Raw genomic sequence first — 12,067 nt, forward strand, 5'->3', positions numbered from 1 at the left:
TATAGCAAACTATCACATAGTAAAAAAGAATTTTCTTCATATTTTTAAAGGCAATTTAAAAAATAAACTAAAGTAAAAATGCCACTAACATCAATCTTTTATCACAAAACTATAAATTTTACAAAATTATGGTATTCTCAACAGTTTAGCATATAGCAAATACTGACATGGGCCTCAAAAAGTCATAATAGATCTTTTATGTGAGTCAAAGTCTAAATGTAACTTTTGTATGCTGACACTAATTACAGGACTAAGTCCTCTCTTCAAGCTCTTAGATTCTAGCAGTCAGAGTACCAGAGAACTGAAGCAACAGACAAGTCATTATACACCATTATTAATTAAGGCATACACACATAAAACTCCTAATACTCAAGTTTAAAAGCTGCTAGTCTTAACATAAAACCACCTTTCAAAACTTTGTACCTTCTCAGTATCTGTCATCAACCCAGATAATTTCAATTTTCACCCTAATTCATCTCATCAAAATTCTTCAATAATCCCAACACCATTGTCCATCTCTTAACTCTATCTACACTTCTAACTAGAATTACAGTTGCCACATACTTTAATATTATACTGAAGAGTTGTAACTGGACAAACCAATTAAATCTCAAAGTAAACCCTAAAGGGCTTAAACTCTGAGATGCAAGGACAAAATTTTAAATAGGAAAAGTAGGAGTTTTATAAAAGAGATTATCAGGAGAATGAAAGCAAATGGTGAAAGATAAAATATGAAGAAGTAAATTGTTACACAAAGATCTAATTAAGGGCTGGGATTATAGCTCAGCGGCAGAGCACTCCCCTGGCACACATGAGGTACTGGGTTCTATCCTCAGCACCACATAAAAAATAAAATCAAGGTATTGTGTCCAACTACAACAAAAATATTTAAGAAAAAGATATCAGATCTGGGGATGTGGCTCAAGCGGTAGCGCGCTCGTCTGGCATGCATGTGGCCTGGGTTCGATCCTCAGTACCACATACAAACAAAGATGTTGTGTCTGCCGAAAACTAAAAAATAAATAAAAATTCTCTCTCTCTTAAAAAAAAGAAAAAGAAAAAGATATCAAAAAAATCTAATTAATTTGGGCCAGTGGTGCACCACTTGTAATCCCAGCAACCCAGAAGGCTGAGGCAGGAGAATCATGAGTTCAAACCCAGCCTCAGCAACTTGGCAAGGCCCTGAGCAACTCAGCAAAATCCTGTCCCTAATAAAATATTAAAAAAGGGCTGAGGATGTGGCTCAGTAGTTAGGTGCCCCTGGGTTCAATCCCTTGTACCAAAAAAAAAAAAAAAAAATCTAATTAAATGTGAATTTTTTAAAAAGAGTTTTAAATGACCAGATAGATTGACGCTATAGGAGGAGATCTGACGCTATAGGAGGAGATCTTGAAGCAGTGTGAAGGATCTAATTCAAGGACTGATGACTATAAAACAAGATGAATGGAAAAACTAATTATTATAACAGGTAGCACAATAACAGGCCAGAAATACCTACTAGTGCTGAGAGCCACAGCCCAGTCGGAATGGCCCCTGGCATTTTGTCAACAGTATTGGTTGACAGGCAAGGCATTACTATCCGCCTCCTCGGCTACTTTGGAGTTCTCGTGGGGATTCCTGAGAGTTCCCATTGGTTGGGGAAGTGCAGGAGGGATTTCCCGAGGAGATATTTCCGGTTGCTAGTTCCTGGAGGAGCCTTGTGGGGTTCAGGATAGTTCCCGGGGAGTGTGTGTGGAGTGTGCTGGTGGAGTTCAGAAATAAAGTTTGATCCTGCTTCAGTGGCTCCTGATTTGTGCCCAGCCAGACTGCCGCATACTAGTCCCTCATTTCTGCTCCACAGCCAGTTTCCCCAAGGGTTACTGTGCCTCCCCGCCTTTCCCATAGGTCTAAGTTTACAGGGCAAAAAACGGAAACTACAAAAACTACAAAGTTCTCTAATCCTGATACCTTTTTAATCTACCATCTATCCTACTCCTTTACTAGCATTCCACTCACTGATCCTGTAATCAGAAATTGTTCCCCACTCTCCTACCCCTGAAAAGTCTTCAGTTCACTTTAATTTCTCAGAAATGCCAACACTTGGGGCTGGGGTTATGGCTCAGGGGTAGAGTGAGGCACTGGGTCCATCAACAACTAATAAAATATTTTAAAAAAAGAAAAAGAAATGCCAATACCTAGGCCACGGGGGATGAAGCTCAGTAGAATTTTTGCTTAGCATGCACAAGGCCCTGCAACTGATGCCCATCACTAGAAAAACAAATAAACAAAAAAATCCCAGAAATGCCAATATCCCTTTCTTCAAATAGTTTTTTAAAATATTGTGAAAATAATTCATGCTCACTGGTAGAAAAATTATGAAAATAGTGTAAGAAAAATGAAGCTAAATTAACTCTAACCACAAGACAGTAGAATGAATCAGACATAACTTTCCTATATTCATATACGCATACACAACCAGTGTAGCTCCACATCATGTACAACCACAAGAATGGGAAGTTATACTTGATGTATGTATAATGTCAAAATACATTCTACTGTCATATATAACTAAAAAGGACAAATTTAAAAAATAAATAAATTAATTAATCACAACCATCCTTCTCACTTGTAAATTTTTTCTTTGTATCTCTCCTACTTTTATGCAGAATTCCCCAGTCGACTTTTTCCCCATTTCTCCAAGACCCAAAAAAACGGGCATAACCCAAACTTTGGCCCTCCAGTCCACCCCACACCTCTGGTTCATACTTTCTTCTTCTCTATAGTAACCTGCAAAAGAAAATGACTTTTCATTGTGGTTTTCTCTTCTAAACTTCAGTTCTACATTCCAATTGCCTGCTACACTGTTTGTCAATGATGTTTATTTATCAGCTCCTCAAACCAGACATAAATTTTAACTCATGAAGAGAAATCCCTGTCTCCCAAAGTCAGTTTTCCATCTGGACCCACATTTTCCAATGGAATCACCTAATTTCAATATCTTGAAAGTTTATTTGTTAAATGCAAGCAGAGAGACTTCAATTAGTTAGTCTAAGTTAAACCATTTATAATGAAAAGGAGGGAGACTTAAGGAATTGACACAATAAATTTTTACATAAAATGAATACAAAATAATTTTAAAAGCTACAGAATTTCTGACCTTTCCTTTTACTAAATAATTTGACAAAGCCAAATAACTATACCTGTTTTACATGAAATATGAAGCATAATGAAGTTATAGGGGGAAAGTTAGGACCAGGCTGAGACTCTCACTACATTCTCCTGCTTCAAACAAAAACTTCATTATAAATTATTTAGAGATCAAAAGGAAAAAAATGCCACTTTACTCAGACTCATCATTAATATGTAACTGACAGAAACAATAAAAAAATTATATATCCGTCTACTACATCTGAAAATGACTATTTTATTCAAATACTAATACTGAACCAAATGTAGTGAGAAATTCCTATAATTCCATTGACTTGTGAGGATGAGGCAGGAAGATCACAAGTTCAAGGGCAGCCTTGAAAATTTTAAGTTTTAAAAAGGGAGGAGTAGGAATGTAAAGTGGTGGTAAAATACCCTTCAGTTCAATCCCCAGTACAAAATAATACATACATATATATAAAATCTTTCATATTTTATCTTTCAGATCTTCAACATGCTGTCACCGAGTAATTTTCTAAAATCCAAAGTATCCAGAGACTTTCCCACTCCCAGATTCCAAATAGTATCTACTTTTCAATATTCCTGGTTAAGGAATGTTAGCTACTCAACCTACAGAAAAATATACACTATTAGAAAGGCGTAATGGCACACAACTGTACTCCCAGCAGCTTGAGAGACTGAGACAAGAGGATTCTAAGTTCAAAGCCAGCCTCAGCAACTTAGGCCCTAAGCAACTTGGCAAGACTCTGTCTCAAAATAAAAAATTTTTAAAAAGGGCTGGGGATGTGGCTCAGTGGTTAGGTGCCCCTGGGTTCAATCCCTGGTACCCTCCCCCAAAAAAGTGTGTATGTGTGTGTGTACACATACATATATATGTGTTGAGAGCTACAGTTTAGTCGGAATGACGCCCCACATTTTGCTAGAGGGAATGGTTGAAAGGTGACCCTGCTCTGGGATTAGGGTGGCTCCGGGATTAGGGCAGATCCTCTGCCTCGGGAGCCTGCTATTTTGGAGTTCGGGTTGAATTCTCCCCGGGTTGAGTTCTCGCAGGGTTCCAGGAAAATTGGAGCGCAGAGCCCGGTGGAGGGAGTGTATTCCCAGGAAGTGTGTGTAGAGTGCCGGTGAGAGTTCAGGAATAAAGAGTTGCTGTTTGAACCTACAAGGCTTTGTGGCGGCTCAGTTATTTTGTACCCAGACAGACTAGGGCATATATGTACACACTACACATTTAAATATTTTGTTTAATGTGCAAATTGGCCTACAAATATGCCATTATTTTGCACTTGATTTTGTCTTTATTTTTATTTATTTTATTTATTTTTTTTTTAGTTTTTGGCAGACACAACATCTTTGTTTGTATGTGGTGCTGAGGATCAAACCCGGGCCGCACGCATGCCAGGTGAGCGCGCTACCGCTTGAGCCACATCCTCAGCCTTGATTTTGTCTTTTAATAAAAATAAAAATCAAATTAACATGTATAAATAAGGTCCATCACAACACTAGTTTGTCCATCACCATTTGTAAACATAAAATAAAGAAATATATCAAAACTAAGTTCATTTGCTTTTTCACATAAAACATGTAAGGAAACAGCAGCATTTTTGCCTATATAACCATTTCATGGCACATTAAGCTTAGGAACTGAAGGTTTAAATGGCATCTATAGGTAAGCCTTCAAATTCCACTTAGGGCATTTCTCTTGGCTACAAATGTGACAGAGAGGGATGCTGATATCATATCTGTCTTTTACCAAGGTCATGCATAATAGTTTTCTCACTTAAAACATACAAAGAGCTCCATTACAGTCCTGACTGCAGGTAAGTATTCAATTTCTAACTTTGCTTACTATTTAGCATACAGATAGTTGGTGTTAAATGAACCAGACTAGGAGTATCATTCAGAATATATTTCAAGATTTTTTTCTTGGCATTACATATAAAAACTTCAGTTTATGGCTGTGCATGTTGGCTGGTGCACACCTGTAACACCAGTGACTTGGGAGGTCAAGCCAGGAGGATTCCAAGTTCAGAGTCAGGCTGGGTAATTTAGCAGGACCCTGTCTCCAAGTAAAAGATAAGGGATGGGGATATAGCTCAGAGGCAGACTGCCCTGGATTCAAAACCCCAATTCAAAAGAAGAAGAGCAGGAGGAGGAGAAGGAGGAGTAGGGGGAGGAAGAAGAAAGTAGAGGGAGGATATATATGCACAGGTTATGTGGAAATTCTACCTTTTATGAGGGACTTGAGCATCCTTGGTATTCTAAACCAAGGTGGTTCTGGAACCAATCTTTCAAAAATACCTAGGAAGGACTGGTCAGAACTTCTCAGTACTTAAAACATCTAAAGGGCTTTCAATGGAATTTCCAACTTGTACCTTTCAATTGTTTTCTCCAATAATAAAGGCAAAGTTTGCTACATGAAGATAATTAGAATTGGGATCTGACAATAAGTTCCAAAATTGTAACAGTGGTCCAAAAAGTAAAAAGAGCCATCAAAACATAAAACATACTACAGAATAAGTCATACTAAGTAGATGTAGCTTGATAATACCTGCTAAAAATGGAGACTTCAGTGCAGTTTCTAACGATCTATGTACTATAAATAGATGAAACATCCTTGAGTTGAAAGGGGTATAACAGAGCTAAATTCTATACTATTATATATTGTAATATTAAGTCAGTGAATAAAGTCTAACACTGGCAAATCAAAGAATAATAGTAACAAAAGACAACTCCATTCCTCATGAAACTTAAAAATTATAGGGGGAAAAACAGAAATAAAATGTACAATAAATCAGTGCTACAGAGAAAAACAAACAAATGCAGAGAGGGAGTGTGGTAGCCAGGGAACTCCTTGGTGATAAGGAGACAAAGGAAATAAGAGAACAAGTCAGGGAGATAATTGAATAAAAGGAGTTCCAAGCAAATGTAACAGCTAAGTGCAAAGACTCTATGGCCAGAGTACTGTTTTGTTTTCATACTATCTACATTATAAACACTTTGAAAACATCTGCAATTTTTACAGTCAGTGATTACTTCACTTAGTGAAAAAAAAATTCATTCACATGTTAAAGATCTTTTTCCTTTAACTAAATGAGCCAAAATACAGCTTCAGTAAAATGATAAGACATGTAGAATGATCAATAGTTTTCAAAGCTAAAGTCTCAAGAACAAAAATGTTACTTCCTCATTCTTACTATATTCAAACTTCAAGACTCAATTAGAATCTTCTCCCTAAATCAAGTTTCAGTCACAAAAAGTCGAAGCAAGGGCTGGGGTTGTAGATCAGTGAAAGTGCACTTGCCTAGCATGTGTGAGGCACTGGGTTCGAGTCTCAACACCATATATAAATAAATAATATAAAGGTCCATCAACAACTAAAAAATATTTTTTTTTAAAAAAAGCAAAAAGTACTCACATATAAGGGAGGGAGGAACTAATGCATTAAAATAGAATAAAGATTAGAAATTAGTAAATATTCTAGAAGTAATCTCAGCAACTCTGAAGGCTGAGGTAGTAGGATTGTAGAGGCCAGTCTCAGCAACTTAGCAAAACCCTGTCTCAAAATTTAAAAAATACAATAATGAAATAAAAAGGACTGAGGATGTAGCTCTGTGTAAGAGTGCTCCGGGTTCAATCCCCAGTACCACAAAACAAGTAAGTATGTTAGTAAATAAATAAACATGTAAATAAATGAATATTTTTTAAAAAGGTACCTTAGGAAAATTACTATAAAATATTAATGTAATAATTGAAAGACATATGAAATGTAAACAGCTAACAATCACAGACATAAAAGCTATAAAACACATTTTCTGCCAGAAAAGATCAACAGTGTCCACTGTTCCATAGTATTACAAAACAGCAACTCAATGGTTAAGTAATAAAAGGCTTTGAATACCATTGATTATTTATCTTCCAAAAACTAGCTTGTGAAATACTTACCCCGGGTCTTTTATGTTAGTGCATATAACAAGACATGAAATACCTGCCCAAAAAATGATTCATAAGCGCACATAGAAATATGACATAATGAATCCCACTATTATGTATAATTACAAAGTGCCAATAAAAATTTTAATTTAATTTTAAAAAGAATAAGTGATTTTCAAATTTGCACAAAATATTATTTATGCAATTTTTATGTAAGGGAATCAACTCTTTCAAGTAATAGTGTTTTAAATTAATAATTACATGCAAGTACATTTAGTCAAAGTAATGTGCTATTAAGAGCAAAGTTACAAACACAAATTACTTTTTGCTTTTCTAGTCTCACACCTGCATAAATACTTCATAAGGAAAATAATGTTCATCAAAATGCGTGTCTATCATAACACAAGTCAAAACAAAAAGTGATCCATAACTGCCCCCATAGTTTAGTAAATGGTTCGAAGTGGGAATTTGTTTCAACTTCCTCTTTTATACCAAAAGAAATCTAAGCTCCTCCCAAGGTGACTTTGAGCATGCAATTGTTAAGCATAGTATGATGATCTTAACATATAAAAGATTTAACTTTTTGGTTTGAAATTTTACACTTAATTCATCTGAACTGAGTAGTCTTCTTGAACTGTTTCTGTAGTACAACATTGTACAAGATGTTGTTCAATTGGTGGTATTCCTGCTGCTTCTGATAAATCAAAAAGTAATGTTTTAAATGTCAGCTAAGACGAGCATATAATAACTGAATCTCTTTAAAGTGGAACTTCTTTTTAAGTTCAAAAATGTATGCTAAATCACTAAAACTGACAGATTCAACAATATATCAAAATACGGTTATTAACTGGCAACAGAAGTTACAATAGTCCTTTGAGGAAGCCTTTGAAATAGGAATCATTAACATCTAAAACTGTACCAGTTAAGAAACAAGGAATGATGATGAACACAGTACAATAAGATACCCACGTGGTAATGCTTTCCAAGGGGTGCTCTCCAAAAAATACAGGGCAAGAAGAAACTAACCCTCAGCAAATGCAGCATCTAAAATGATCTGCAAGTGAAGCACGTTTCAAAGCTCTCAGATTTACATTATCTCACTTGACCATCACAGCAATCCTGTGTCCTAATTTTATGAATGGAAAAAACTAAGAATCAAAAGGTTAAGCAACTTGCCCAAGGTCACTCAAGAAATTAGTGATGCAGCTACACCTAGAAGGGTGCACTTCACCTGACCCTTTCCACTACATCACCCCGCCTCTCGACTGTGGCATTATGACAGGAGAAGAGCAAGGATCAGATTCATATGTTAACCCACACTACTCCTGCCTACCAATGAGGCGCAGGCTTCCCTCTTAAAGCAGCTCGCCAGAAATAAGTTGTGACCAAGAGGCAGGCCACTGATCAGCCCAGCGAAGTGACAAGGCTCGACATGCACAGACCCCCATAAACCAGTATGTATTCCCAGGAGCCCCTCCAGACTCGGCGCCGACAAGACTGCTCACGAAAACGTCTGAAAACCTTCCAGTGAGTTTCGCCCCCTCCTGGACTCAAGGAAAGAGCTGGATGTGAGCCAGAGGGCGGCCAGCCACCGGAGCCAGCCATGTGTCCAGCCCGTCACGCCCGCCTCGCCCGGGCCGGCTCCTCACGCCTAGACCGTAGCCAGAGGCCCAGCTCGGGATCAGACGCAAAGGCAGCCTTGGCGGCTGCCACCTCCACCACATCAGCCTGAGGCGTCCCGGCGTGGCACTGCCGTCAGGTCTCCACCCGACCCCTCCATATGGGCCCCTTGGCGACACCGTCCGCGCTTCTGGCCAGGCCGGGAGGGCTCTGCCTGCCAGAGTCAGCCCGCCCGCCGCCGCCACCGCCGCTAGCCGGGCGTCCTTACTTCATTGAGCTGGCGCTCCGCGGCCTCGCGCAGGGCTGGGTCCATGGTGCCCCGTAGGGCCTCGATAATGGTATTGGGGTCCATTGTAGCGCGGACTCGGTCAAACCCGGAGCACTGATGCTACTGGGGCAAGAGTAGCGCCACTCACTGCGCACATGGACCCGCCGCGCTCCGCAGCGGCAACCGGCGCGAAAGGAAAGAGAAGCGCCAAGGCCCCGGATAGAACCTCTTCGCCTCGGTGTGGAGGCGGGAGATGCTCCGGCCACTTCCTGTCGGCGCGCCAGCGGAGGGCTTTGGGAAATGTAGTCCGCGGACGCAGACGCAGCCCACGTGGCTGGTTCCCACCGATGAGTCCAGCTCTTCGAGAAAAAAACGTTTAAACCACGGAAAGAAAATTAAGACAATGAGCTACAAAGAGTTCATATAATATACCTAGGGAATCTGATACAATGTTTGATGCAATCCTTGTAATAGCTGTGTAATCAAAGGATTTTTTTTTTTTTTTTTTTTTTGGTGAGGGTGGAGGGCATTGGGGATTGAACTCTGGGGCGCTTTACCACTGAGCTATGTTCCCAGTTTTATGTATTTAGTTATTTAATTTTTAAGACAGGGACTCGCTAAATTGCTGAAGCTAGCCGCCAACTTGCAGTCCTACTACCTCAGCCTTCCTAGTCGCTGATGATACAGGTGTGTGCCACCACGCCCTTCTGAATTAACTTTTTTGAAAAGCAATTTGAGATGTATTTCTAAATTTCTTTTTTCAAAGAGAGAGAGAGAATTTTTTTTAATATTTATTTTTTTTAGTTCTCCGCGGACACAACATCTTTGTTTGTATGTGGTGCTGAGGATTGAACCCGGGCCACACGCATGCCAGGCGAGCGCGCTATTGCTTGAGCCACATCCCCAGCCCGAGATGTATTTCTAAATGTTAAAAAAAAAAAAAAAAAAGTTTATACTCCGTGACCCAGTAATCCCATTTTATGAGACTGTTTATGATAAGGAAATACTATAATACAAAATGTTAAGCTTTATGTGTGAATGCTATTTTTCACATTACTTTTTTTGTAATTACAAAATACTGAAATAATGACGTCTATTGAATATCCATATGTTTGCCAGGACTTTTTATAAATCACCTCTAAATGCAGAGTAAAAGTGTAGGCCCTAGTAAAATCCATCTTCAGGGCTGGGGTTGTGGCTCAGCGGTAGAGCGCTCACCCGGCAGGTACTGAGACCCTGGGTTTGATCTTCAGCACCACAATACAAAAATAAACAAGTGAAATAAAGGTGTTGTGTCCAACTACAACTAAAAAATAAATATTTTTTTTTTAAATTCATCTTCATTCATCAAAGCAGTTTCAGAAAGATTAAATAACTTTTACAAGATTACTTAACCAGATGTTCAACTATGCTTTCCAACAAAGGTTTGCTTTCAAAGTTTTCGTTCTCTCCACTGAAAAACTACATCTCAAGAGAAATGTCCAACAATATGAAAATGGTTGAGCAAATTATAAGAATCCAGTTAATTAAATATGTCACAGCCATTAAAAATTGCAAATATTGCTGGATGCAGTGGCACACACTTTCAGCCTCAGCTACTTAGGAGACTGAGGCAGGATTCCTTGTGCACAGAAGATGAAGTCCAGTACCCAAGGCAACTGGGGAGACACTGCCCTTTCCCAGATTACAAATATATACCTTGTATCACCAGGAAAGCATTCATGCAAAGATTTAGCTTTGTAACATGAACAAAGACTGGGAAGCAAGTTTGGCAAATGAAAAAAAAAATTGTTTTCTAGGAGATTGGGGGTAATTTCCTTTCATATCTATGTTATTGTGATAAAATCATGTAAACAGCTTCAAGTATAATTTGTTAACTGATCATTTGTTGTTTTTAGTTTACAGAAAGGAGGAGTGCACACTAAAACTTTTCTCAGGAACCTGAGGGTGTAGCGCAGTGTTAAGAGTGTGTACCTAGCATGTGTGAGGCACAGGGTTCAATCTCCTCCAGTACCACACACACACAAACACAAAAAAAGTAAAAGCCACCAGGTTAAGAGGCACACACTTGTAATCCTGGATACTTGGGGAGGTGAGTCAGGAGAATGTCAGGTTCAAGGTCATCCTGGGCAACTTAGTAAGAACACTTCTCAAAAATAAACAAAAAGGACTAGGGATGTGGGCTGGGGATGTGGCTCAAGCGGTAGCCCGCTCACCTGGCATGTGTGCCACATTCAAACAAAGATGTTGTGTCTGCCAAAAACTAAAAAATAAATATTAAAAAATTCTCTCTCTCTCTCTCTCTCTCTCTCTCTTAAAAAAAAAAAAAAAAAAAGATGATTCCATCTCTTGGGTCCCCTTCTTCCTCTGGGAGAAGTCTTTTCTGCTGTCCTTTAATAAAGTTCTATTTTCCACTCTGAAAAAAAGGGCTGAGGATGTGGCTCAAGGGGTAGCGCGCTCTCCTGGCATGCATGCAGCCTGGGTTCGATCCTCAGCACCACATACAAACAAAGATGTTCTGTTGGCCGAAAACTAAAAATAAATATTGAAATTCTCTCTCAAAAAAAAAAAATTTAAAAATTAAAAAAAAAAAGGAATAGGGATGTAGCTCAAAAGCCTTTCCCTGGAATAGTGGACTTGGTAATATTAATTCCTGTTATGTGCCAGCTACTGTGCCTGAAGTGAAGTATAATTATTCCTCATTTACAAATGAAGAACTCAAGGCTTAGGTAGTCTACTTAAGATTGTGAAAGGTCAAAAAATCTTCATAATTGGGCTGGGGATGTGTGGCCCGGGTTCAATCCTCAACACCACATACAAATAAAGATGTTGTGTCTGCTGAAAACTAAAAAATAAATATTAAAAAAAATCTTCATAATAAAGATCTGTAGAACTCTCTAGCATTGTACTGATATAATATGTTTAAGAATTTTCCTCTCAGGCTGAGCTGGTAGCTCAGGGGTAGAGCACTTGCCTAGCATGTGTGAAGCACTGGATTCTGTTCTCAGCACCACATAAATAAATTAATTAATTAAAGGTATTGTATCCATCTACAACTAAAAATATTTATATATTTAAAAGAAAAAAATCATGAAAGAAAAA

The 12,067-nt window shown here is 38.5% G+C and overlaps 1 protein-coding gene across 1 annotated transcript in view; it reads right to left on the reverse strand.

Annotated features, from left to right (window-relative positions):
- The window catches only part of Ipo7 (importin 7), a 58,773-nt gene extending 49,588 nt beyond the window's left edge, over positions 1-9,185 (reverse strand). The window contains exon 1 of the mRNA XM_027942323.3: positions 8,966-9,185. Coding sequence (XP_027798124.1) covers positions 8,966-9,049 — 84 coding nt within the window. The 5' untranslated portion in view covers positions 9,050-9,185. The remainder of the gene's footprint in view (positions 1-8,965) is intronic.
- Between the last annotated feature and the right edge of the window lie 2,882 nt (positions 9,186-12,067).

Source organism: Marmota flaviventris, chromosome 9 (assembly GCF_047511675.1).
Source record: "Marmota flaviventris isolate mMarFla1 chromosome 9, mMarFla1.hap1, whole genome shotgun sequence".
Classification (NCBI taxonomy): domain Eukaryota; kingdom Metazoa; phylum Chordata; class Mammalia; order Rodentia; family Sciuridae; genus Marmota; species Marmota flaviventris.